General features: G+C 39.8%; 1 protein-coding gene across 1 annotated transcript in view; it reads left to right on the top strand.

Annotated features, from left to right (window-relative positions):
* Positions 1-27,115, top strand: part of NBAS (NBAS subunit of NRZ tethering complex) — a 335,202-nt gene that overhangs the window by 179,450 nt on the left and 128,637 nt on the right. The window contains exons 33-38 of the mRNA XM_068975288.1: positions 2,073-2,186; positions 5,352-5,509; positions 6,246-6,335; positions 21,829-21,996; positions 25,220-25,333; positions 25,657-25,774. Of these exons, the coding sequence (XP_068831389.1) occupies positions 2,073-2,186; positions 5,352-5,509; positions 6,246-6,335; positions 21,829-21,996; positions 25,220-25,333; positions 25,657-25,774 (762 nt within the window). The remainder of the gene's footprint in view (positions 1-2,072; positions 2,187-5,351; positions 5,510-6,245; positions 6,336-21,828; positions 21,997-25,219; positions 25,334-25,656; positions 25,775-27,115) is intronic.

Raw genomic sequence — 27,115 nt, 5'->3', positions numbered from 1 at the left:
CACTGTTTCCCTATCTATTTCCCATGAAGTGATGGGACCAGATGCCATGATCTTCGTTTTCTGAATGTTGAGCTTTAAGCCAACTTTTTTACTCTCCTCTTTCAGTTTCATCAAGAGGCATTTTAGTTCCTCTTCACTTTCTGCCATAAGGGTGGTGTCATCTGCATATCTGAGGTTATTGATATTTCTCCCGGCAATCTTGATTCCAGCTTGTGTTTCTTCCAGTCCAGCATTTCTCATGATGTACTCTGCATATAAGAGAAACCAGCAAAAGTTTCATGTCATTTTGCTGTAATTTAGCTTTGGAATTTGGGCAGCTTCATCCCTATTGTGTCTTATTCATGGAAGCAGTCACACAGGCCCTCCCAAGTTCAAGGGAAATACTTACAGGCTCTGCTTGAAGTTGACTGGGCTTGGGTGAGCCTGAGATGGCTTCCACAGCTGTTGGAACAGGCCTGCATTACCCTCTGGCTGGTTGTCAGAGCCTCAGCCCCTTGCCCTAGGGAGCTCTCCATGAGGCTTCTCGGGCATCCTCTAAACAAGGCGACTCCTGGCTTTCTCCTGGAGCAGTTGATCCAGAGACCAGGGCAGAGCCTGTAGTGTTTTTTTACAACCTCCTCTTGGCAGTCAGACACCATCGTTTACAGCTTATTCTGTTAGAAATAAATCACTAGCCATCCCCATTCAAGGGGAGAAGCAGTAAGCTCCATCTTTAGAAGGGCGTACCAAAGAATTGGTGGACATAGTTTAAATTATATTTCGTATATTCAAGGTTTTGTCCTACTACTGTTAGTATTTTCTTCAAACTAAACATTTAGACCATTTTCTTTAGTCGATTTCTAGTCTGGTTGTACTGCCGGCTTTTCTCCCTGTGAACTTGGTTTTCTTTGTAGGACTTTTCTAGAATCATTGTTTTCAAGTGTGTTTTTTCTTTTAGCCACCTGCTCAGATCACCTGATATACAAACTAACATTCTCACAATGAAACTATAAAGTTTAAATCCATTTTACTTTGTATTTATGGTTTTTGTCTTTTTATTTGTCATTATTGATTAGAATTAGAACATTCAAATACTAGAATAAATAGGGAAAATGTTTAAATTCCCTATTTGGAGAAAAACTTTTCCTTTACCTACCTACATTGGAATGGCTGGTCTGGGGCTGGTATATCTGTATTTTACTGGAGTATCACAGGTTTACAGTGTTGTATTAGTGTACAGTGAAGTGATCTGGTTATAAATGTACATATATTCATTCTTTTTTAGATTTTTCTCTCATATAGATTATCACGGAATATTGAGTAGAGTTTCATTTGCCATAAAGTAGGTCCTTGTTGGTTATGTATCTTGTATATAATAGTATGTATGTGTTCATCTCAGGTTTCTCATTTATCCCTCCCCACCGAGTTTGTTTTTGTTAGGTTAGTCTGTTTTTGTTCTGTAATAATTTCATTTCTTTTTTAAAAAAATTGGATTCCATGTCTGCATGATATCATAATGTATTTGTCCTTGTCTCACTTCACTCACTGTGACGATTTCTAGGTCCATCCATGTTGCTGCAAATGGCACTATTTCATGCTCTTTTATGGCTGAGTAATATGCCCGTGTATCTGTGTCCCACGTCTTCTTTATCCATTCCTCTGTTGATGGACGTTTAGGTTGCTTCCATGTCTTGGCTATTGTAGACAGTGCCGCAGTGAACATGGGGGTGCAGGCAGCCTTTTGGTTTATGGGTTTCTCTGGATACATGTCCAGCAGTGGGACTGACGGATCATATGATAGTTTTATTTTTACCTTTTTAAGGAACCTCTGTACTGTTCTCCATAAATGGTTGTACCAATTTATATTTTGTATGGGGCCAATATTAATCATTGATTACTTTGGAGACTGAGTGATAATTTCATGATTAATAACCAGATTGAAAGGTCTAAGTGGCCTTGACCTTTTGTCCTGTGGTCTTATAAAAATCTAATCTCTGTTTTTCATTTGAGAATTAATTAGAAAGATAGAGATAAGGAACTCCTCTGTCAATCGATACTGCCCCAAACAGTAAGTTGTTTGCATGTGTTTACAGGTGAAGACCCAGAAGAAAGGCGTGGACAGGTTCTCATCCTTCTAGTGGAGCAGGCACTGCGTTTCCATGACTACAAAGCTGCCAATGTGCATTGTCAGGAGCTGATGGCTACAGGTGAAGTAGACACCACTTGACGCTTTGCTCATGTTCTCTCTCATGGAAGCGGTCTCTTTTGAAACACTTGGTCTAATTGATAAGCCAGCCACACTGTGTTCATAAGCCTTGGGAGATGTTTTGTGAGCACTGATAAGTAGGTATTCCATGTGCTTGTATATTAATGTAAATACTTTAATGGGCTCAAGGGGTTATGTTTTATCTGGGATATGGTTGCTTTCCATTCCATATTAAAAGCTGGCTCATAATTTTAATAGCAATTTTATGTAAAATATTTTAATTTTAAAATATTACAAAATATATTATGTAAATATTTTAATTTTATGTATTTGTCATATGAAAGAAAAACTTCAAATTTGAAGTATCTTTGTAATTTGTGACTACATTGTTAGCATTTCTATCCTTTAATTTCTTTAAAAGGTCACAAAATGCTTTTCCAATTTGAGCAGTTGGGAAGTAGCTTGCCACTGATATTGAAATTATAACTCAAGTCTCTGGAGGATAAGCAGTTGTTATTGTGGAATAATTTCTCTGTGAAAGAGCATATTCCCCAGAGGAGTAGCCAGTAATGTTTTTCATAGGCTCTGGGCTAAATGATCTGCTTTTTGTAGTTGTGCCTGAGTGTGTGGAAACTCAGGCACACTCAGCTGTTTACCTACTGCCTGTGCATGTCTCTGCATGGCTAGCAATGCAGTGCTTCACTGTGTGATACCTCCTGGTGTTGCACACTGATGATTTGTAAACTTGCTGTATACTGGTAAAAGAAATGATTATTCTGACACTTGTTTAAAATGGTAAGGAAGACTTTATTCAGGACTTCCGTAACGGGAGAGAAATCAGGCTCAACTCCAAATACAGAAAGGACAGCTGGGAATTTATCACCGAGGATCAGGTTGAGGGGATCAACAATGGTTGAAAAATGACAGTGATGAGGCATCCGGGATAGAGTCATCTGTACTAAACCGACTTACTGGTGGCAGGCCAGGGTGATCAGATACAAAGGGTGAGAGATTCTCTTTAAACTGGTTGGCAGGATTCTTGACTGAAACTGGGTTATAACAGGTTCAGCAAAGGCTGGGCCAAGGTAGAGGCCCCGTTTAGAAGAGGACTCAGAGAAGCCTGAGTGAAGTTTGGTCAAGGGGACAGTTTGGCGATACATCTGTGAAAATGTTGAAAACTGGGAAAAAGCTAAACACTTTATAACCTCAGCATTGGAAAACTGGTTTCATGAAAAAACTGTCAAATATTAACCTAGTGATTGTGCACTGTTCAGTCCAGAATAGTTATGGTATTCTGGAAAATCATTGTCTTAATTCACTATCATTTACTTAGCTTTGTATTAGATTTATTCCTATAAGGATAGTACTTGGATTAATTCTGACTTTGTATATTTAGAGAAATTATCCTGGGCCAAGGGCTTTGTACTGAGAGATAAGACCTACTTTCTAATTGGATCTCCTTCAAATAAGGAGGAAAATCCCTCTGCTGAGAGTCAGACTCTGACTCTATTTTTGGCACTGTCCCTGTACATCACGAGAAACGCTGGACTGGAAGAAACACAAGCTGGAATCAAAATTGCTGAGAGAAATATCAGTAACCTCAGATATGCAAATGACACCACCCTTATGGCAGAAAGTGAAGAGGAACTAAAATGCCTCTTGATGAAACTGAAAGTGGAGAGTGAAAACGTTGGCTTAAAGCTCAACATTCAGAAAACAAAGATGACATCTGGTCCCATCACTTCATAGGAAATAGATGGAGAAACAGTGGAAACAGTGTCAGACTTTATTTTGGGGGGCTCCAAAATCACTGCAGATGGTGACTGCAACCATGAAATTAAAAGACGCTTACTCCTTGGAAGAAAAGTTATGACCAACATAGATAGCATATTCAAAAGCAGAGACATTACTTTGCCGACTAAGGTCCGTCTAGTTGAGACTATGGTTTTTCCTGTGGTCATGTATGAAGTGAGAGTTGGACTGTGAAGAAAGCTGAGCGCTGAAGAATTGATGCTTTTGAACTGTGGTGTTGGAGAAGACTCTTGAGAGTCCCCTGGACTGCAAGGAGATCAGCCCCGTTATTTCTTTGGAAGGAATGATGCTAACACTGAAACTCCAGTACTTTGGCCACTTGATGAGAAGAGTTGACTCATTGGAAAAGACTCTGATGCTGGGAGGGATTGGGGGCAGGAGGAGAAGGGGACAACAGAGGATGAGATGGCTGCATGGCATTACTGACTCGATGGATGTGAGTCTGAGTGAACTCCGGAAGTTGGTGATGGACAGGGAGGCCTAGCGTGCTGCGATTCATGGGGTCGCAAAGAGTCGGACACGACTGAGTAACTGAACTGAACTGAACTGGATCTCTGTGTTCATCTGTGAAGTGGATGATTCTTTGTAGCTTTCCACAATAATTTATCTTTTTCTAGAACTTTGCAGTATATAAACTGCTTTTAAGTAGTTTGTTTTAAAACAAAGATTGTTTAATCTTTACAGTCTTGCCTTAACAACCTTTCTTGGTGGCTCAGATGGTAAAGAATCTGCCTGCAATGAGGGAGACCTGGGTTCAGTCCCTGGGATGGGAAGATCCCCTGGAGAAGGGAACAGCTATCCACTCCAGTATTCTGGCTTGGAGAAGTCCATGGACTGTACAGTCTGTGGGGTTGCACAGAGTCGGATAAAACTGAGTGACTTTCATTTTCACTTTACAACCAAGGGAAAGAAGAATTACAATTACTTTTTTTTTTTTTTTGCAGTGGTGAGGGATGATGATGTTTGGACCTTTCACAAGTTCACACAGTGCTTCGGCCGCACTCAGTTCTTTCTGAATTCAGATACTCAGTTGTTTTTACTCAACATCAAATCTTAGTAAATTATCTGTAGTCATTGCCAGGTTGATTATTTGTAGTCATTTTCATCTGAAATTTAACATAGTTTGTCGGGAAAACTTATCTGGAAAGTTGCTGAACTTTCTGGATAACATCACCTAATGTTTCTTTTCTATTTTAGATCATTATGTATTTCTGCTTATACAATGATACATATCACTAAGGCTGACTTTGCTTTGGTAACATAAGACCTCAGTAAAAAGCTGTTAAATTTTTCAAGTTGGATTGAAAATTTTTTTCTTCTAGTGAAAATCAGTTTTTTCTTGCCCATTTTTCAGGTTACTCTAAAAGCTGGGATGTTTGTAGCCAGTTAGGACAATCAGAAGGTTACCAGGACTTGGCCACTAGGCAAGAGCTCATGGCTTTTGCTCTGACACATTGCCCTCCCAGCAGCATTGAACTTCTCTTGTCTGCCAGCAGCTCTCTGAAGACAGAAGTAAGTCTCCCAATAAAGTAAATCCTGAACTGTATCAAGTGTATTTTGTTGGGTCTGTGGATCTTAGGTTTGTGCTTTTTTTTTTCCAGTCATATGAAAATTTTAATTTATGGGAAAAATAGTTTGTTACTTACAGATGAAGATATTAGGCTATAAAATAGTGTTGTTGGTTTTATTCCAGTAAAGAAAAGCTACAGGTATGAGAAATAAGAGAATAGTATTAGGGAACAAATTATTGAATATAATGGGGAACATTAGTATTGTCAAGAACAAAATATATAAGAGGAGGTCCTGTGTGCGATACTGGAAACCATGTGAGTTAAAACCAGTGGTGGCATCATCCCCTTAGAAGCTCTTTGAAGATAGCAGGGTGTGGGCTTTGGTTGGAGAGAAGCTCAGTTTCCTAAAATTCACAGGCTAGATCTGCATCAGGGAGTTGTTATGCCAGTTGTGAAACGCATGTGAAGAATTCTGGAATTCACATTTTCATCTCCTGGTCACTCATTACATTGTATATCAGGTTTTCCACAGTTAATTCCGCTCTTGAAACTGTGGTTGCATCCTTGGGAAGGTGTTCATGAAGCCCTGAAGTAAGCCTGTTACCACTAGGAGATAGCATTCCCCCCCCCACCCGACCCCCACCCCTGAAAGAATGCTTTTTGAATTTCAAGTCTACATTGTAAAACGAGGCAAATTGAAAAACAGTTCTGTTATAATATATAGTGTTCTTTTTCAGATTCTTTATCAAAGAGTGAATTTTCAAATCCATCCAGAAGGAGGGGAGAGTATCAATATGTCACCATTGATGAGTAAAGCACTGCAAGAGGTGAGTCTGGGTGAGAGGGAGGAGTTTTAAAGGTGCCTGTGAGAGGAATGCAACAATTATCTCACACTGTGTGTGTGGTGTGTGTAGACTGTTCTTCTAAGCTTTGTGTGTCTGTGTGAAATAGAGCATTCATATCAGTTCAGTTCAGTCGCTCAGTCGTGTCCGACTCTTTGCGACCCCGTGGAAGGCAGCAGGCCAGGCCTCCCTGTCCATCACCAACTCCCGGATTCATATGGAAAAATATATAAAATAAAGATGTCCATCTTAATAAAGTATCATAAAGAAAACATTCAGGAACCTATCACACAGATAAAGAAATAGCTCATGATAAGCCTTCCACACCCTTCTAACTCTTTGCTGTCTTTCCGGAGATCCTGACTCATCGTGATAACTAGATCCATGTGTGTTTTGTTCTTTTTTAAAGTAATTTAAAAACCTATAACACCCATCCCAGAGTGGTAGTTTAATTTTAGCTGTTTTTGCACTGTATAGAAATAATTACATTCAGTATTACATTTGTGAAGTTTACCCTTGCTGTTGTAAGTATTGCAGTTGATATCATTGTTAACTGCTGTATAGAGATTAATTGCTATACACATACATTCCAGTTTATCCTTTCTAATATTGACTGACGCTGGTTTATTTTCAATTTTGGTACTGAAATAATGCTGTATCATCAGTCTGTAGTGTTCCTAGTGCACATGTACAGACTTGGAGGTGCGTGTTATCAGATAAGTATGTTTGTTCAACCTCAGTTGATAGTCCCTGATGATTCTCTTGAATGGTTTTGCCCATTGCACACTCAGCAGCCGTGTCTGGGATTGCCATTTGCTGCCATCCAGGTAGTGCCAACTACTTTGGCATTGGTAGTTGTCAAAACTTTACCTCTTAAGTGTTTTGAGATACCTGTTTATGCTTTTGATTTGCATTTTTCTGGTTGCTGGTGAGATGAACTTATTTTAGGAGGGAGCCTCTTTTGTGAGGTTCCTTGTTCAATTCCCTTGTCCATTTTCTGTTGAATTTTAGTCCTTTTTTCTCTTTCCTCATTGAAATTCTTATGAATAAAATTTGTCTGGAGTCATTAAGTATTAATATGTATGAATCTCAGGAGAGCTGGTCCTAGGAAAGGAAGGAGGAGGTGTGTACTCACCAATACCTCTTTAGCTGTTTAACCTTTGCTCCCTGGAATTTAACTTCTTATGACTATTTCTGGCAACACAGAAGTGGCGTTTGTTTTTTGTTTTTTTAGGTCAAAAACAGTAGGTAGTCTAACTAGATAAAGAGATGATAATCATCTTTATTGATTGGTTTACACAGGATTCCTTTAAATGGTAAGCTTTACTTTTAAAGTGTACAATGTCATTCATTTTCCTAGCAACTATTTTAGAAGACATCTGTTGTGATAAGTGAGCTATATCTTGGCTCCTTTTTTCGTTTTTATCTATTTTTTGTGTTTGGTTTGCTTTATATCTCCATACGTTGATTCACAGTTTTTAAAGGCCATACTGTGTTTATAGGTATTATAATGTTGACTACATTCCTGGTGCTATACAATCTGTCTTTGTAGCTTATTTATTTTATACCTAATAGTTTTTAATCTCTTAATCCATTACCTCTATTTTGCCGCTCCCACCTCCCCTTCCCTCACTCCTAACTACTGATTTGTTCTGTGTACCTGTAACTCTGTTTCCTTTTGTTATATTCATTAGTATGTTGTATTTTTTATATTCCACATATAGGTGATTTCATACAGTATTTGTCTTTGTCTGACATTTCATTTAACACAGCACTGTCCAAGTTCATCCATGTTATTGCAGATGGCAAAATTTCATTCTTTTTTATGGCTGAGTACCATCCATTGTGTGTGTATATACCATGTCTTTATAAATTGACTGTAACCATCTTGTCGAATTCATTTGTAGTTGTATACCTTGTAGTTCTTTTAGAAGTCTGGTTTAAAGCTTCATCTGTGGAGTCTATTGATAGAGTTAGGGCAAGAATATTTAGATTTTGCCTACAGTCAAGTATACACGATTACTTCATTTCCATAATTCTTTCTTTTATATTAAACTTTTGTTTGGCAGCCATCTATTGAGTACACATGGGTATCCTCAGTTCAGTACCAAGTGATCTCAGGATCTCCAAAACGTTTGTAAGGTGACTTGTGTCCCTTAAGGATTTTTCTTCCCTTTCTCCTATAAATGGTAACTCCAAGACAGCAGTGATCGATAGAATTTTCTACAGTGAGGGGAATATTCTATATATCTACATTGTCCAGTGTGGCAGCAACTAGTCACATATAGCTGCTAAGTACATGAAATATATAGGTAGTGCAACTAAGGAATCAAAATTTAAATTTTGTTTAATTTTATTTAGGTTAATTTTACTAGCCACATAAGGCTGCTGGGTACCCGAGTGGACATCTCAGTTCTAGAAGGTGCGATGCTCAGAAGAGGATGGTGTTCCGCCATCAGTGCTGCAGACAGAGGACTTTGTTTGTTTCTATGGTTGCACTCCCTTTGAATTGAAGTCGCAGCAGTTTCCAGGGGCCTTGAGTGATGGGGATGCTTTCTTCCTTTGGCATGTTTTGACTTGTATTGATTAGAAACTGTTTGGTTTTCCCTTCCTGGATCTGAAAGCACATTAAAGTCTATGGTGGATAGACTGTTCTGGAAAAGTCTGGAAAGTCTCCAGGGGATTCAGAACAGATCTTATACTGGAGATCTGGCATATTTTACTGTTTCTCAAGGTCCAGCAGAAGACTTGCTTTTCACAAGATCTTTATCCCAGTTTTGTACCTTTTGATCCTCTGATCTTTTCCCACTTGTTCAGCTACATCTCTCGCTGTTGCTCCAGCCTCCTCTCTTTTCATGCCTTCCAAACGTGTGCTGTGTTCCATTCATGCTGAACGTACCCCATTCTCTGAGTAGGCTCTCTCACAGCTTTGGTGTTATTTCGGGTTCTCTCTGTAGCTCCAGAACTTTGGCCACCTGATGCGAAGAGCTGACTCCTTAGAAAAGACCCTGATGCTGGGAAAGATTGAAGGCGGGAGGAGAATGGGATGACAGAGGATGAGATGGTTGGATGGCATCCCTGAATCAATAGAGATGAGTTTGAGCAAAGTTGAGGAGATAGTGAAGGACGGGGACGCCTGGCGTGGTCCATGAGGTCACAGGGGGTAGGACACGACTGAGCGACTGAACAACAGCAACTGCCTGTACTGCCCTTCTTGTGTGGTTTCTGATCATCTTGCTGCCCTCTTGATCTCACCTAAGCTGTCGTCGTCTTTATCAAGTTTTTCTTGAGTCCTCATCGTTCCCTCTTCTGCATCCCCCAAACATCTCATAGCATTGGATCAGCACTTGTGTGGTACGGTTTGGTGTGTATGGTGACTGGAAGTGTGTCGCTTACCTTTGGTGCTCTCTCCAGAGAGTGCTTGCCACAGAGTGAGTGCATAGTGAATGCTTAATACAGCTGCATTGGAAACCTCCCCTGCAGAAAGATCAATGTGTGGTAAAAATGGATTAGAAAGTAAAACTAGAAGGAATTTCCAGCTAGATGCATGTGTGTGATCTGGGTGCTGTTGAGGACCTGTTGTGTTCTGGCCGTGTAAGGGGAGTATCATTTCTCTATTCAGTATAGAGCTGCACCGTGTTTCTGCTGAGTTCAGCTTCATAAGCTTATTCTGAAATCCCCACATCCCTCTTTATAAAATCCACGAGAAGCCTTTTGCGACCTTTGGGTTTTCCATTTCCTGCTCTTTGATGAATTAGAAAGTGGCAGCTGGGCTCCGTGGTACGCTCCGTGGTAGCCTCTCTGGAGTAGGGCATGCTGTGTCTCCACAGGGCACGTCCTGATCCATTCAGTGTCCTCAGTACCTGCGGGAGACTGCCAGCAGTGCTTCACAGGATCCACTTTGCAAGGAAGAGGAATTCTTCCAGAATGATTCTTGTTTTTTTTTTTTTTAGCGCCTTAAAAGCTTTCTTGTCTTCCTTTCTCCTCTTTCAGCAAGCTGTAATATTAATAGATCTAGGTCTGACGAAGTGCTAATCCAAACCCTCAAACACATCATGTCTTTGATTCATGAGGCACATTTCAGAATATTATAGCTACTATTATTAGATTAAAATACGGTGCTTAGCTATAAGATGCTGTGTGTTACACATTAACAGTAAATGTAATAACCACATTAAATTATAACTTATAAATGAGAGCTAACTGTATGTGTAATCTGCTTAATGCCCAAGACTTTCATTACTCAGTTGTGAAAATGATAATTTTTACTTAAATAACCAAGCAAAGTAAAAGATGTAACTGCTGTGCACAAGTGGAGCCTACAAGTTTGAAGATATTGGCTGTTGTTCTCAAGAACAAGATATTTGTTTTTAAATAAAATGCATAATTTATGAGTAAATACCAAAATTAGTTTCCAGCTTCTTACTAATATTGGTTATTATGTTTTTTAGATGTAATAGTATTCCATGACTTAGAGCATATTAACATTTTGTTTAGCTAGTGTTAGCTATATCAGTTAGCCAATAGTGTTTTCCCCAGATAAATCTAATTAGAGTTGAAAATGGATTATATACAAGGTTCCCATTAAAAAATCATCTTCACTATGGGAAATCTTGTTATGAACATTTTAAGTGGCTACAAATTTATAAGACTGGACTAATTATTGTTTCAAACTGGGGGCAGGGCTTGGCATAGAGCTGTTTTGGATGTATAAAAGGATTATTTAGAAATATTAAAATAAATTTCTGACAGTTGTATTTTAGTACCATGGACAACTCTTTCTTTTCCCCTTCACCAGTTTAATGGGCATTTGGGTTGTTTGTACTTTTTAGCTATAATGAATAATGTTGCTATGAACATTTGTATACAAGTCTTTGTATGAAAATATGTTTTGATTTGTTGTGTAGGTGTCTGGGAGTGGAACTGAAGCATTATATGCTGTATATGCTTTAAATATTGGAAAACATTGCCAAATTGTTTTCCAAAGTGGCTGCACCAGGAATTATTAAGTTTCTCCTTTCTTCATATCCTTGCTAATACTTAACTCTTGACTGGCTTTTTGTTAAAGCCATTCTTATGAATGTGTGTGGTATCTCCTTATCCTTTTGGTATGTGTTTCCAAATAAGTAATGATAATGAGCATCCTTCCATGTGCTTACTTGCCATTTCTGTACCTTCTTTGATGAAATGGCTACGAATATTTTCCCAGTTTCTTTTTAACTTTTATGTCAACTCCTTATTAAGTCATAAGAGTTTTTGTTGTTGCTTTTAAACTCTTGGATACAAGTTGTTGGATGTGTGATTTGAAAAGATTTTTCTGTCAGTATGTGATTTTTACTTTCTTAATAGTGCCTGTTGAAGTGCAGAACCTTATAATGTTTCTCAAGTCCATTTTATTAACCTTTTCTTTTATTGCTTGCATTTTGGGTGTTGTAGCAAAGAAATCTGTGCCTAGCTCAAACTTGTGAAGATTTACTCCTATGCTTTTTCCTAAGAGTTTTATAGTTTTAGCTTTTATATGTATTGAGAGGTAATAATGATCCACTTTTTGTATGAGATAAGTATAAGGTTGAGGAAAATCCACAAACAGAAAGATCAGTTTAGAATTTTATCTCCTGTTATATACAAAAATGAACTCGATAGGATCATGTTTGTTTTTTCTTTTGTGTGATCTTGTTCTTTCTTAAAGGATTTTGAATCTTACGCTGCACAAAGGCACAAATTAATATTTTAAAGTTTAAAATGATTTCATCTGAAATAGATTTGTATCATAATTATTGCCTTAGTAATTTTCTTTTTTCAAGATGTTTTGGAATTTTGGTTTTCAAGCTTATGTTTCCTGAACCATCTGCCTTTGTCATTACATACAGATCATTTATGTCATAGTGTGATAGTGGTTATTGGATGCATGTGCCATGATTATTTATCTTTTCCTTTGCTTTTGGGCGTTTGGATTGTGCCCAGTCTTTCTGAACTTCACTGAGCATGTCATGTACATATCTTCGCATATTCGTGCTTGTATTGCCCTGGGATATAATGGGAAATATAGGCTCCAAAGACAGATAATTTCCTGTTTCTTGTGGTCCGTCCTCCATAACTTTAAGTGCTGATTAAAAAATGAAAAAATAAAAATATACTAAATATACCTCTGTTTTTCCTAAATACATTTCTCTTAATTTGGATCCAAGAATGCTAGAAGATTCAAGAAGGGTTCAGTCCCTAAAGCCCCTGAAATAGTGTGTCAAATCTGGTGTGTCTGTTTGTGACTTAGTGTGTTCATGTATGTTCACACGCATGAGTACGTTCAGTTTTGCATTCAGTTTTCTGGGGAAGGCACTTACAGCTTGCCTTAGAAATGTGTAGGGGGCGGGACTTCCAAAGATAAGAAATTGTAGCCTGGCATTTGAATGAGCAGATGAACTGGAGCAGAGTCAGACTTCAGTGTGATGAGTCCTCATGGGGCTTTCTTCTACTGCTTCTTCTGACAAACAATTCCAGAAGCAGCATCACCAGTAATAAGCGTTCCATTCTTAATATTTTGAGTTCAGGATGCAATTTGCTACAAGTATGGGGCTTCCCCAGTGGCTCAAGTAGTAAAGAGTCCACCTGCAGTGCAGGAGACACAGGAGACACGAGTTCGACCCCTGGTTTGGAAAGATACTCTGGAGGAGGAAATGGCAACCCACTCCAGTATTCTTGCCTGGACAATCCCATGGACAGAGGATACAGTCCATGGGGTCATAGTGTCAGACATGACTGAGCACATGGATGCACATGATACGATGGAGTGTTAGGTGAAGGGAAGTACTTTTGATTATTTAAAGATATGTTGGAAGAGAAAGGGTAGTGGCTTAGCTCAGTTTGAGCTGTTTGTGATCCTTAGTCTCTGTTATGGTTACCACCAGCTCAGTTGGAACTTGACAAACCAGTTTCTTAGAAATTAACCCTCAGATTTCCAGACACCAGAGGGATAGGGAGTCCTGGCATGCTGTAGTCCGTGAGGTCAGAAAGAGTTGGACATGGCTTGGCGACTGACTGAACAACAATACCAGACACCAGAGAAGGCAGCTCCTGCATAGGTTTACTATAGTGATTGACGAACAAGAATTGTTTCTAAGCCAGACTTGACGTGTGGAACTGTTCTTGTTCTTGTGAACCTGTTTGGTAATGTTGTCTCTTGTAGGACTTGAAAAATATTACTAGTGCCTATGAAGTTAACCTTTGAGCTATGTAACACTTGATGCTAATGAGATTTCATGTTAAATTTTATGCTGGGAGTTGTTGACTTGGCTTGGGAGATTAATCTATTTCTGCTGTTATACACTCTAAATTAATTAGCAATATGCAACTATGAATATAAAAACTTCCAGTAGTAATCATTTCAGGAGTAAATTTTCCTAACCTCTTTTTTCTTTCCCTGTTACATGAAGTTGAAATAAAAGTATTTTCCTCATTAATGACTCTGGTTACACTCTAATCTTGGTAGACTGCTCCCCAATTAAATGTTTCTTCTGTAGTCTAAATGAGCCTTTTATTTTGCTTTCTCTTTTGTAATTCTTATAAGGGAGGGATCTCTTATAGAAAATCCTTTTTTCATGTACATTTCTGTGCATTGAAATTTCATTTACTTTTTGGTTTTAGATGTTTACATTTTTTATATTGAGTTAGCCAATCCATATGAACAGAGTAAAGTTTAGGTTTATTTTATGAAATGGTATAATTGTCTTATAGCCTATATTTTTTTATTTTTCAGTGAATTTGATTTGCCCCTGAATGAAGTTATTTCATACTTAAGTGCCATATTTCTTATCATGTTTATATTTTTTAGTTTCTGTACTTGGATTAGTTGATAACATTCAAATCATTCCATAACCCTCTCGAGTAAGGAGATTCTAAAGGTGAACCAGAATTGAAAATGTGACATGAAATCTAATCTGAATAACAGTTAGTTGCTGTAGGCATAACATATTAGATTTAGAAAGTGTTTCTTCAAGCATAGGTACAGTAAAACCAGACTTCTTATTCATAGCTACAGTAAAAGGTATACTTCAGTAATTTTCATATACCCTGAGCATGTAGTAATCAACAAACATCATCTCTGCCCTTGAAAAGCTACTATCTAGTTGAGAAGACAGAAAAATCATAATTATGCCAAGTATATTAAAAGTAGGCATGTAATGTAGTGAGTGGGAAGGAGAAGAGTATCTTCTTGACAGGATTTTACTGACAGCAAAAATACATTTCAAGGAAGATACAGAATTTCTTTGCGACCTTGGAGCAGGAAAAGACTTCATACAAAAAAAATACTAGTTATAAAGTTTAAAAGCTGATAAATTGAACTAATTTAGAAGTTTAAAAACATCTTTTAATCAAGACATCATTAAGATAATACAATATAACCTGCAGATAATAGAAAATGTCCATAATTCATATATCTAATAAGGGCTATGTATCCAAAATATACAAAGAAAAACCAAAAAACTGCAAGTGAATAAGAAAGACAACCAACAGAAGAATGGGCAGAAGGTTTGAAAAGGCACTTGAAGATCGTCCACTTTCTTTTTTCTATGGTTGGATCCAGAATCCTTGAATTTCTCTTCTTATCTGACTTACCTCAGTCCTTTTTCATCTTTAGAAGAAACAAATAAAAGCATTTAAACTTAAAAATGCATTTCAAATATACCTTATGGAAATCTCTTCTATTCCTGGTATCACTGCCTTAATTCAGTTCCCAATTATTTTATCTTTTTAATTGTACTTTTTTTTTTGGGCCATGCAAGGCAGCTTGCAGAATCTCAGTTCTCTAACTGATCTTGGGTGGCCTCCAGCTGCAACCACTTGGAACAGGACTTGGGTTCCCAGCCAGAGATGGGCTGGGTCATGGTGGTAAAAGCACCAGGTCCTAGGCACTAGGCCAGTGGTCAGTGTCAAGGGCCCTGATGCTTCAGCTTTGCAGAAAAGAATTGCCACAAAGACAGAAAGTAGTGAAGCAAGTTAAGTATTTATTAGGATTAAAAAGAGTACATTACCTGTGAATAGACACAGGCAGACTCAGAGGGAGAGTCCCTGAGTTGCTGAGTCGTGCCTTTGTGGTAGTTTGAATTACTTTCATGGGGCATTTCTTCCAGGTTTCCTTTGGCCAGTCATTGTGATTTGCCTGCTTCACAGTCCTTACTTAAACCGGTTTATCTCAGGATCCTCCCATGTGGGCACATGCATCTCTTTGCCAAGATGGATTCTACCGCAAAGGCATATGGGTAGGACATCCCATGACATGACTCCCCTTTGGCCTCCAAGGAGTCTTTTCTGCCCACATGTGGTTAGGGAGGTCTTCTGACTTCGGGAACAAGAAATGTGTGTTCTGTGCAGTGTCCAGCTTCCTCCCTTTATTCCCCTGCTATTTTTGTCTTGGAATTTCCATCAGTAGAGAATGAATCTCCAATTCCTTTACCCTGGGTTGAGGGGCGTGGAGGTGGGTAGTCCCATCTGCCTCCTGCCTCATGACCAAGGATTAAACCCAGGCCCTTGGCAGTGAAAGCACAGAGTCCTAACCTCTGGACCACCAGGGAATTCCCCGAGTCCCTGATTATTTTAAATTTGGACTAATTTACCAATCTCCTAATGGATTGCTGCTCCTGGAATAAGATTTCTAAAACAGAAATCTCGTTATGGGAACTCCTTTTGTTAAAGCCTCTCGGGGGTGTCGTATTGTCCAGGAGATGATGGAGGTGCTTCGGCGTCGTGTCAGTAGCTCTCTTCTGGTCTTGCCTCTTCATGATCTTCATGTGCCCTGATCTTCAGCTTTGTGTATCCTTTTCTATGCCTTCACTGAATCAGCTCAAGTTTCCTCCAGTATTCCATGTTGTTTCATGTCTCTTATTTGTATAAGCTTACCAGGAACATCCCCTGGAGGAGGGAAAGGCTACCCATTCCAGTATTCTAGCCTGGAGTCCCATGGACTCTAGGGTCCATGGGTTCACAAACAGTAGGACATGACGGAGCGAATTTCACTTTCACTTTTCACCTGAAATCATGGGTGCTTCTTGGCTCAGTGGTAAATAATCCATCTGCCAATGCAGGAGCACAGGTTTGATCCTTGGACTGGGAAGATCCCCTTGCAGAAGGAAATGGCAACCCACTCCAGTGTTCTTGCCTGGAGAATCCCAGGGACGGGGGAGCCTGGTGGGCTGCCGTCTGTGGGATCGCACAGAGTCGGACACGACTGAAGTGACTTAGTAGTAGTAGTAGCCTGGAGGTCTGTCCCAGGAAATCCCCTGGACAGAGGATACAATCCATGGGGTCCCACAAAGAGTGGGACACGACTTAGTAACTAAACAACCTGAAATCATCACCATTTCTTCTTCGGAAGCCTGAAATTCTTTCCTGCTGAAATATTACTTCTTCTGTGAAGCTTTCTGTGATGGTGCCTCTAGGCAGAGGACATAGTGATTTGTCTGTATCTCTGCCTCCCTTTTAGTTTCTGGAGCTCAGAGGCTCCCAAGGGCAGAGGCTGTGTCCTTGTTTTTATCACCTTATTGACTAGTATAATATAGTATGACATCAAATAAGGGTCACTCAGTGAGTATTTGCTGAGTAGGGGAATGAATTCTGATTGGTTTCTGTTTTTTTTCAGGTATAAAATCTAACATAAATAGAGATGCTTACTATATTGTATACTTACATATGTACACACACATTTATATCTATATCTCTGTGTGTATATATATATACACACACATATAGAGAGAGGGAGGGAGAGAGAGAATGTCTAATTACTGCGAATTCCTTCTGAGATTTATTTCTGACAAAGAGCTTTTTCTGGCAGTGTTATTCAGAAAGGGATGTGTGTGTGTGTGTGTGTGTGTGTGTGTGTGTGTGTGTGTGTGTAGTACTAGTTCTATTCCGTGTGTGTGTGTGTGTAGTACTAGTTCTATTCCGTGCAGAGTTACTGGGGGCAAAAGCTTAGAAGCAGAATGAAGCAGAATGTACTTGAATCCAAAGCTTTCAGTAGCCCAGATAGATGAACACACTCAATGACGAGCTGTCCAGGGTAAGCAGGCCCATCGTGGAGGGCAGCCCCACAATGCAGGGAGGGAGTTAGCAGTACCATCTACACTACTGCGTAATAGTAGAAGCTTCTTGGCTGGGGTCCTGACCCTGTTAGAAAAGAGGAGCCTCTGGAGTGCAGGAGCTGGACTCAGCTTTTTTTCCTTTGGTTAAGTCCGATGTGATGAGCCAACTGTGGTACTAAAGTGGAGAAGAAATGAGCCTCCTGCCGTCTTCTCAAATAGTGAAGAAATAAGGAAAGACTTCTAGTAATGCTGTCATTGAAACAACTGTGTGTGTGTGTCTGTTCCCTCGCAGTGTTTATGCCCAATATACACATAACGGGCCTTGTAAAGCCCTGACGCATATCAAGCTTCCATGACGTGGCAGCTATCGTTATGATTACTCTTGGAGGGAGATTTGTGTTTTTTTCCTATGTTGGTCTTTCTACTTGTCTTTTCACACGTGTTGATAATGAGCTTCAGTCTTCCTTTCTGTCTCCTTAACCCTTCCCTCCGAACCCCACAGGCATGCAGAGGAGAGGGTACGTAGCCTTCCTAGTTGCTGAAATTGAGAGGAAAAACTGAGAATGTCAGGTTTAGCCTCCCTGGGTTTCCTCTTGATTTTGCCCATCGACAGAAAGGGTACAAGGCGTGCATGTGTGCTAGGTCGCTTCCGAGGCTCAGTCGTGTCTGACTCTTTGCGACCCCATGGCCTGTAGCCCACTAGGCTCCTCTGTTTATGAATTCTTCAGGCAAGAATACTGGAGTGGGTTGCCATGCCCTCCTCCAGCGAATCTTTCTGACCCAGGGATCGAATCTGTTATGTCTCCTGCATTGGCAGGTGAGTTCTTTACCACTAGTGTTACCTAGGAAGCCCAGAAAGGGTAGATTCAGTTCTAATTTTTGTTCCTTGAGGTTATACACATGTGGGATAGTTTATTTACTTGTTCATTTAGGCACTTAAGTCTTAACAATCCAGTGTATTTTACACTGACAGCACTTCCCTGTTCAGAGCAGCTGCACTTCCAGAGTGCAGTCGCCCTGTATATCTGCTGGCTGCCAGGTTGGACAGCACAGGTTTGGGCAGTTCTGGAAGTTTGTTCTGCTCCATTTTCTACCACTAGGCTGCTATGATTATTTGCTCAGATGTCTGTTCTGTGATGCAGCTCCTCCTTGGAAAAGTGACTCCCAAGATGTAGACTTGCAGAAAGATTTTAGCCTTATTATGTCTGAAGATTTAAGCCAAAGTCTTCCTCTACTGAAGAATAAAAATGATGTTGTTGATCTTTCAGATCAAAAATATATTTTCTTGTTTCTTGTTTTTTTTTTTTTTAAATCAATGTTCAGCTGTAAGCAACAGAAAACATTCTAGCTTTTATAAGCAGAAGGGGACTTTTTTTTAAATTTCAATGAGAATTGGAATCTTACACAATCATTCAAAGGTCTGGAGAAGCAGGCTTTGGTGTATTTTTAGAGTAACTATAAGAAAAATACCGAGGAGATTAACTACCACTGGAGTGGAAATCTACCACCAGAAGTTGGGGAATTCGAAAGCCCCTCCTTATCAGCTGTCTCTGGTGCTGCTTTGACCCTGCCAGGATAACAAGCCAGCAGAACGGCAGTCTACACTGTCCTTTACCCCGTGAAGCTAGGGACCGGGCGCTGGTACTTGTATCACCACTTCTGCAGAAGAGCAACTAGGATGATCAGAAAAAATAGAAAAAGGAGAAAAAGAAAGTTAAGCATATTTTCCACAGGAAAAGCACAGTAATAACAAAAGTATAGTCTCTACTGTAGTTTCACTGTACAAATTCTACACAGTGGGTACCTCTGTTGGAGGAAAACTAGGTCAGGTGAGGAATGTCAGCCCTAGGGAGTCTGGGAAATGTAGTCTTTAGCTTTTCAGCTTCTAGCAACACAGCCTGGGAGTGGTCTAGAACTGAGTTGAGTCTAGGACCAAGCTGCAGTATCTGCTGCAAAATATGAAACCCAGGAGAAGTGCTGGTCTTTTTTTGGGCACCTAAACCCCTAGCAGTTGTTTTTAACATGGTTGCCCTTATATACATTCAGTTTAACATGAGTATTTTCTTCCTTAGCATATCATCTGTGTTGTTTTTGTAATTATAATTTATAGTGTATCAAGTTGATAGTTTATACCTTTCCCAAAGTCCAGAAAGCTTATAGGAAACATAGGTTTAAAATTTTTTTTTAGAAAATGAAGATATATTTGACATACTGTGTAAGTTTAAGGTGTATAATATATTGATACATTAATATTATAATATAGTTGCCATTGTAGCGTTAACTGACACCTCTGTTGCATCACATAATTATCATTTCTTCTAGTGCTGGGACACAACTTTTTTTTTTTTTCCACATTGAAAGAATAGAAAATCTTTTGAGAAAAGTTAACCAACTGCCCAGTGAGGAAATTATAAGTATCAGTTAATGCAGCTTAAATACATTTCATTTTAGTACTAAGAATAAAATTAAATTATAATTTTCTAGAAAGTATAAGTGTACAAACATGATGTAATCATTTTCTTTTACTGCTGTGACATTTAGCAGCTTTGAAACAGTGCAAGTTCATATAATTCCCATAGGACGGAAACCTGGCAGGCTTGGGTGGGTTTCTGCTTAGGATCTCAGCTAAAGTCAGGGTCCCCACAGGACTGTGTTTTCTGGAGGCTCTGGAGGAGAATTCATTTCCATGCTCATTCATGTTGATAGTAGTGTTAGTTGCTCAGTCGTGTCTGATTCTTTGCGACCCCATGGGCTGTAGCCCACCAGGCTCCTGTGTCCGTGGAATTCTCTAGGCACTGGAGTGGGTTGCCATTCCCTTCTCTAATTCATGTTGTTGACAGAATTCAATTCCTTGTGTTTGCAGGACTGAGGTCCTCTTTGCCTTGCTGGCTGTCACCTCCAGTTTCTTTTCACCTTCTGGATGCTTCTCACATTCTTTAACTCTTGGCCACCTCCCTCCATCTCCAAAGCCACCATGATGTGCTTCACGTCTCTCCTGCCTCTTCTCTCAGGGCATGTCTGTATGACCCTAGCTGGGAAGGGTTCTCTGCTTAAAAGGCTCATGTGATTAGGTTAGCTCCACTCAGATAATTCAAGATTTATCTCCTCACCTCAAGGTTTGTGTTCTTAATCGTATCTGCCAAGATCTTTTTCCGTCTAATGTAATATATTTGCAGGTTCTAGGGATTAGGATGCAGATATTTTCAGTTCAGTTCAGTTCAGTTCAGTCACTCAGTTGTGTCCGACTCTTTGCGACCCCATGAATCACAGCACGCCAGGCCTTCCTGTCCATCACCATCTCCCGGAGTTCACTGAAACTCACGTCCATCGAGTCGGTGATGCCATCCAGCCATCTCATCCTCTGTCGTCCCCTTCTCCTCCTGCCCCTAATCCTTCCCAGCATCAGAGTCTTTTCGGGGGCCATAATTCTACCCACCCTGTATGGAGGCTTTCAAGTTGGTCTAAAATGGTGAATTTCTCCTAAGTGTGTGTTGTGATGATATCTTGGTAATTATTGAGTGATTCCACGATTTATCATTTTTTATTATTCAAATAACACATTAATGAATGATGTGATGTAGACCCAAATAGCCATCCTATTAGTGGCAAGAAAGTTGTTCAAATTGGAAGACTAGACCTTAATTTTTCTTTCATTTGACTGGAATACTACAGAAAAAGTAAGTAGAAGTAGACAGATACTAAACCAAAGGCTGGGTTTTCATAGAACAAATTTACCTTCCTTTGATCAAAAGCAGCTGTGGTCACTGTCATTTCTATTTAAACAAATGTCGATAAATTGGCATTTTTCTCCTCATGAAACCTCTTGGGTTAGTACGTGGGGAGTTGGAATTGTAGCTGATTGCTTTGAGATTGGCAGGAGGTTCCACATTAGAAAGCTTTTAAATGCTATTCCTCATCCACTTGTTTAGATGAAAAACAAAATGCCTTTCAGTATGTAAAGGTGGATCATCAGAATCTTGTACCTTTGTCTGGGTCACAGTAGCATTGTTGAAGTAAATAATTTATTTCTTAATCTAAACCATAAATAGTTTAAAATGTCTTGTCAAAGAAACAAACATGAGTATGTCATCGAAGGATATTAGATTAGTGAAAAAAAAGTAAGAACCCACTATTTGCTTATAAATACTTCTGAAAGAGAATCTTTGACTAATGCATTAAGATGTATTTTCCTTTACTGAATTTTCTTTTGTAAATGATTCAAGGAGGTACAGTATGCTATTATCGCTTTCACATTTTTTTTGGTTGTTATTGGTAAAGATGAATTTTTAAATCTGTTTAATTTCATGTCTGATAACTCCAAGTCGTCGCATGATCACTCTCTGCTCTGTTCTCTTCTTTTTACTCTTGGCATTTTCTCTCTCTTTTTAAAAAAAAAAACAAAACAGGATGAAGTAAGTGTCCCAGGCAGCAACTCAGCCGACCTGTTGCACTGGACCACCGCTACCACCATGAAAGTCCTCTCCAACACCACCACCACCACGAAGGCGGTGCTGCAGGCTGTCAGCGATGGGCAGTGGTGGAAGAAGTCTTTGACTTATCTACGACCCCTTCACGTGAGCGGTGCATTCTCTTTTCTTAAAGCAGTTGGGGTGGTTTATATCAATTCATTAGCATGCTCTTCAGTTGGTTTTACTATTACTTTAAGTTTATCTTCTTTAGATTATTAATCTCCTAAGAAATCTAGGCCTCCCATTGGATAGGGAATGAGTAATTGATTTTATAGACTGTAATTTGCTACCATACTATACTTGCAGAATACAGTGATATAGATTTAAGTAAGGTTGCTTTATATGTCAGAATTGAAGTTTACTGAGATGGAAAGGAAAATGATGTTTATTAAGGCTTTCTCTATTTTGCTATGTTTCTGTAGGGCAGTAGAAAGAAGAGAAGCGCTAGGAGCCATCCGGGGGCTGTCTTAGTTCTCTCCAGCTTCTGTGACAAAAATATTTTAGACTAGGTGAACAACAGATAATTTATTTCTCACAGTGCTGGAAACTGGGAAGTCCAAGATCAAGGCCCTGGAGAATGTAGTGTTTGATGCAGGCCTGATTCCCAGTTCATAGAATGCCTTCTGTCTGCTGTGTCCTCGCATGATAGAAGGGGGGTGAGGGACTTTTGTGGAATCTCTTTTTTTATAAAGGCACTAATTTCATTTCCCAGCGCTCTGCCAACATGACTTAATCACCTACCAAAGGCCCTACCTCTTAACACTATTACATAGGGGTTAGGATTTCAACATGAGTTTGGGGTGGGGGTGGGGCACAAACATTCAGTCTTCAGTGGGGCCTCTAGGTAAAGGGAATGTTTTAACGGATTCTTTCGTATTTCTGCAAGTAGAGGTCAGGACAAGCATTGAGGTTGCTTTCTGTGACATCTTAGCCCACTGTGTCCCTCCTGTTCTTCCCTGCATCCTCATGCTGCTTTTCATCCTTTAGCCACACACTGGGAAACTATCAGGAAAAAGAAGCATGGGCCTTTTTATAAAGGTATCCCAAACACTTGAGTATCTCATTCATTCATTCTGCAAATACTTACCAAGCATTTTCCACGTGTCAGATGTTGTGCTCATCACTGGAAATAGAGTGGGGAAACCCTTCAGTCTGATTTCCTTCCTTTGAGTCCCCTGTGTCTCAGTGGAGGCAAAAAAGAAACCAACAGATAAAATATTTGTATGATAATGAGATGGCAGGTGGTGATGAGTACCATGCAGAGAACTTAAGCAAGGTAGTGGAATAGTGAGTGATAACGGAGGAGTGAAGTTCTGATTCCAACATGGGAGTTGGTTTCTCAGAAGAGGAATCACTCTGAGCAGAAAGTTGAGTGAGCCAAGCAGACAAGTGCATTTTGAAGAAAGAGCCTGATGTCTTTGTAGATGAGAAAGGAGGCCAAGGTGAGGGAGAGCAGCGTGATGAGTGGGAAGATGGTTGGAAATGAGGTTGGAGGGATGGTGAAGAGACCCACCATGTAAAGCCTTCCATAGATGGTGAAGAGAACTACAGATCTGCTTCTCAGCAACACAGAGTTGTTTGAAAATTCAGACAATGCAGTCGTGTGATCCAAGGTTAGTTTTAATACATCTGTTTAACTGCTGTGCAGAGAGTCATCAGTAGTGAAGCAGAAAGATGCTTCTCTCTTCCAGGACTCCAGCTGAGAGATGTTGCTGGCTTAGATTAGGGTAGCCATGAGGGACATGAGAAGTCTTTGGTTTGAGGGTGTACTTTGTGTACTGATGGTCTGAATGTGGGATATACAGGAGAGAATGGAGGATAATCACCCAGAAGAAGCCACTGACTGATGGGCTGTGAGCTTGACTTTGGGTGAAGTCTGTGCATCTTATCACTGCATCCATCACACTGGATTTTGATTAGGGTTGTTTTCTGTCTCACCTGTTGGGGCTTTCTGAGAGTTCATATCTTAGAGTTCATTAAATAAAGCAGTCTTGAGTGCTGAAGAATTAATGCTTTTGAACTGTGGTGTTGGAGAAAACTCTTGAGAGTCCCTTGGACTGCATGGAGACCATACCAGTCAAACCTAAAGGAAATCAGTCCTGAATATTCATTGGAAAGACTGATGCTGAAGCTCCAATACTTTGGCCACCTGATGTGAAGAGCTGACTCATTAGAAAAGATCATGATGCTGGAAAAGATTGAAGACAGGAGGAGAAGGAGTCTACAGAGGATGAGATGGTTGGATGGCATCACTGACTTGATGGACATGAGTTTTAGCATGCTTTGGGAGATAGTGAAGGACAGGGAAGTTTGTCATGCTACAGTCCATGGGGTTGCCAGGAGTCTGACATGACTGAGCTAATGAACGACAACATCTTAGATAAAGTGTTTAGCACTGTGTCTAGTATATAGTTTTCTCTGAAGAAACTATTTTAACATCATTTGCAGCAGCAGCTTGATTGTTTCCTGGGTCTATGCTTGCCCTAACTGCATGCTCCATGAACTTGGAGGATTGGGTGAATGTCTTCTTCTTGGCTCTTCCAATAAGGGGCTTTACAGTCTGTTTGAGGAGAGCAAAGCATAAAGATAATTAACCATAGTAGCGATACTAAGATATTGCTAATGAAGAATACTGAAGACCAGTCTAATAAAGGTGTTCGTGTGGGTTGTAGTTGTGGGGACGGTGGGGCTGGTGAAGGGAGCCTAGTCTTACCTTGCCTCCATCTGCTGTGGTTTCAGCAGGTGTGGTCTGTGGCGGGCCTGGGAGGAGAGGTGGGCAGGCAGCATGGACCATTGCCCTTGTAATGGGAGGAAGGCATAGAGGCCAGTGGAATGGACAGAGTAGTTGCATGGAGTGTTAGCCTTTAATGGTAATTAGCATTTAGTGAATTTGAATGTTATTCTGTGTAGTTTAGATTTGATACTGCTGACTGCACTATTCAGAGCTACTAAAGGTTTTTTGGAGCAAGGGAACAGCATATACAGAATGATGTTTTAGAAAGGTTATCCTGACAGTCGTATAGAAAACTGGCCATGTGTGTTAACACCGATTGCTTCAGTGTTTCTGATTCAGTGATGTCAAAGTGACCAGAAGAATCAAAAAGCACTTCAGGGTGAGGTTGAAGTGCTGCTCCTAGAACGTGGTGATGATTCTTAATATTCTCCACTGGGTTTCGGCGTCCCTCTGACACTCTCTCTTCGGCTCCCACAGTACACCTCGATCTGTTTCTCCTGAAATCTATTTGTTTTTTCTTCCTTCCCTTCCTCCTCCACCTCCCCTCCCAGCTCTCTTTCTTTTATCCACTGATCGTCACTTTGTTCTGTTTAGGGTCAAGAATTTGGTGGTGTTTACCAAATTGGAACCAGAGCCAATGAAGGCCTAGAGAAACAAGGCTGTCATCCTTTTTATGAATCTGTCATCTCCAATCCCTTTGTTGTGGAGGTAAGGGCAGTGTGCCTAAGAACATAGATTTAACTATCATGGTGGTTGTGAGCATTTTACTACAAACAAAATATGCCGTTTTTTTGAAGATGTACTTCTTTTGTTCGTACTCATGTTTTGCATTGGTTTTATGTGATTCGTTACAACATGTTATGAGACTAAAATCTGTTTTACAATTTTATGTAGAATAATATGCTTTTAGTAAGTGAGAAGCTATAATTCAAGTTATGAGAAGATAAAAATCCTATCATTATCTTTACTAAGAATATCTTCATAGAGAAAAAGCCATCCCATCAAATGATATCACTGCTTCTCTTGTCTAGTCTGAAGTGACCTATGACACCTATCAGCATATCCCAGTAGAAAGCTTGGCAGAAGTGTTGCTGAGAACTGGGAAACTGGCAGAAACTAAAACCGAAGAAGTATTTCCAACAACAGAAGGTATGAAAGGTTCTAGTTCCCCAACAGTGTGTAACTCAGAATAATAGGTGAGACTGTATGAATGAGTGAGAGTTAGGAAAACTAGTAACATTTTCAGTAATTTTGAATATCTCAACTTGACATCATCATTCATACATTTATTTATTCATTGATTTAAATCATTTATTGAGTACCTACTATTTTCTGGATACTTGTAATATTAAAGATTTAAAAGGATAAATGAGATACAATTCCTATTTAGGGTGCTAATCATGTGAAGTGATTCCTACCGGGAATGATATAGAAAAATGAGCTCAATGGATACTACTTTCTTTCCTGGTTTTATGGGTTAATCAAGAACTCTATGTACCTGTTTCATGGACTATAGATGTGAATTTCGTCTTAAGAATTTTCTACATGGTACCATATCGTTCCATGTGAAATTTTTTGAAAAGAATGAAAATGTATGCAGTTGACCAAAGACCACTTGCCATTTGTACTTTTTTCTTCTTTAACCTCTTTACTTCTTTTCAAGGTTCCAGGGTAATTGCCTTGACTATTTTTATTTTTCAATTTTCTCTCTCTTTCTGCTTTGCCAGCCTTAGTAGGTACTTCAGGACTTAAAGATAACTGGGGCTCCAGCTATCTTGTCTATATTCTAGGTATCTGTAAGGAGTAAAGAAGGGAAAAACAGTTTTCTTGGCAGTCTTGTCCAGGACTTCCACTTCCATATAACCTATAACTGCTAATGACCTTGGATGATGCTGTGTTTTAATGGAACACATTGCAGTGTGGAGTAGAACTTGGAAAAAATGTATGTGGGGAATAGAAATGCCATGTTCCTGGAAACCTGATACTATAACTTATTTTTAGATCATCCTTTCTTTCAATCATTATTTATATGCAGTTGGAAAGAGAGGAAGCAAATACTCTGCAGAGCCTGGGATACTGGAGGCTTTTACAAACTTACCGTTTTTCTTCAGTTCTGAGATGCATATCATGATCTATAGTTTCTCTGCCTTGTTGTTCAGTCGTTAAGTCAAGTCCAACTCTTTGCGACCCCTGGACTGCAGCATGCCAGGCTTCCCTGTCCTTCACTGTCTCCTGGAGTTTGCTCAAACCCATGTCCATTGAGATGGTGAGGCCATCCAACCATCTCATCCTTTCTTGGCTTCTCCTCCTCTTGCCCTCAATCTTTCCCAGCATTAGGGTCTTTAACAGTGAGTCAGCTCTTTGCATCAGGTAGCCTAAGTATTGGAGCTTCAGCATCAGTTCTTCCAGTGAATATTCACAGTTGATTTCCTTTAGGATTGGCTGGTTTGATCTCCTTGCTGCTCAGGGGCTTTCAAGAATCTTCTCCAG

The sequence above is a fragment of the Capricornis sumatraensis genome, chromosome 1 (assembly GCF_032405125.1).
Source record: "Capricornis sumatraensis isolate serow.1 chromosome 1, serow.2, whole genome shotgun sequence".
In the NCBI taxonomy this organism is placed as follows: Eukaryota; Metazoa; Chordata; class Mammalia; order Artiodactyla; family Bovidae; genus Capricornis; species Capricornis sumatraensis.
The sequence above is the reverse complement of the archived record's forward strand: the minus strand, read 5'-3'. Positions and strand labels throughout refer to the sequence as shown.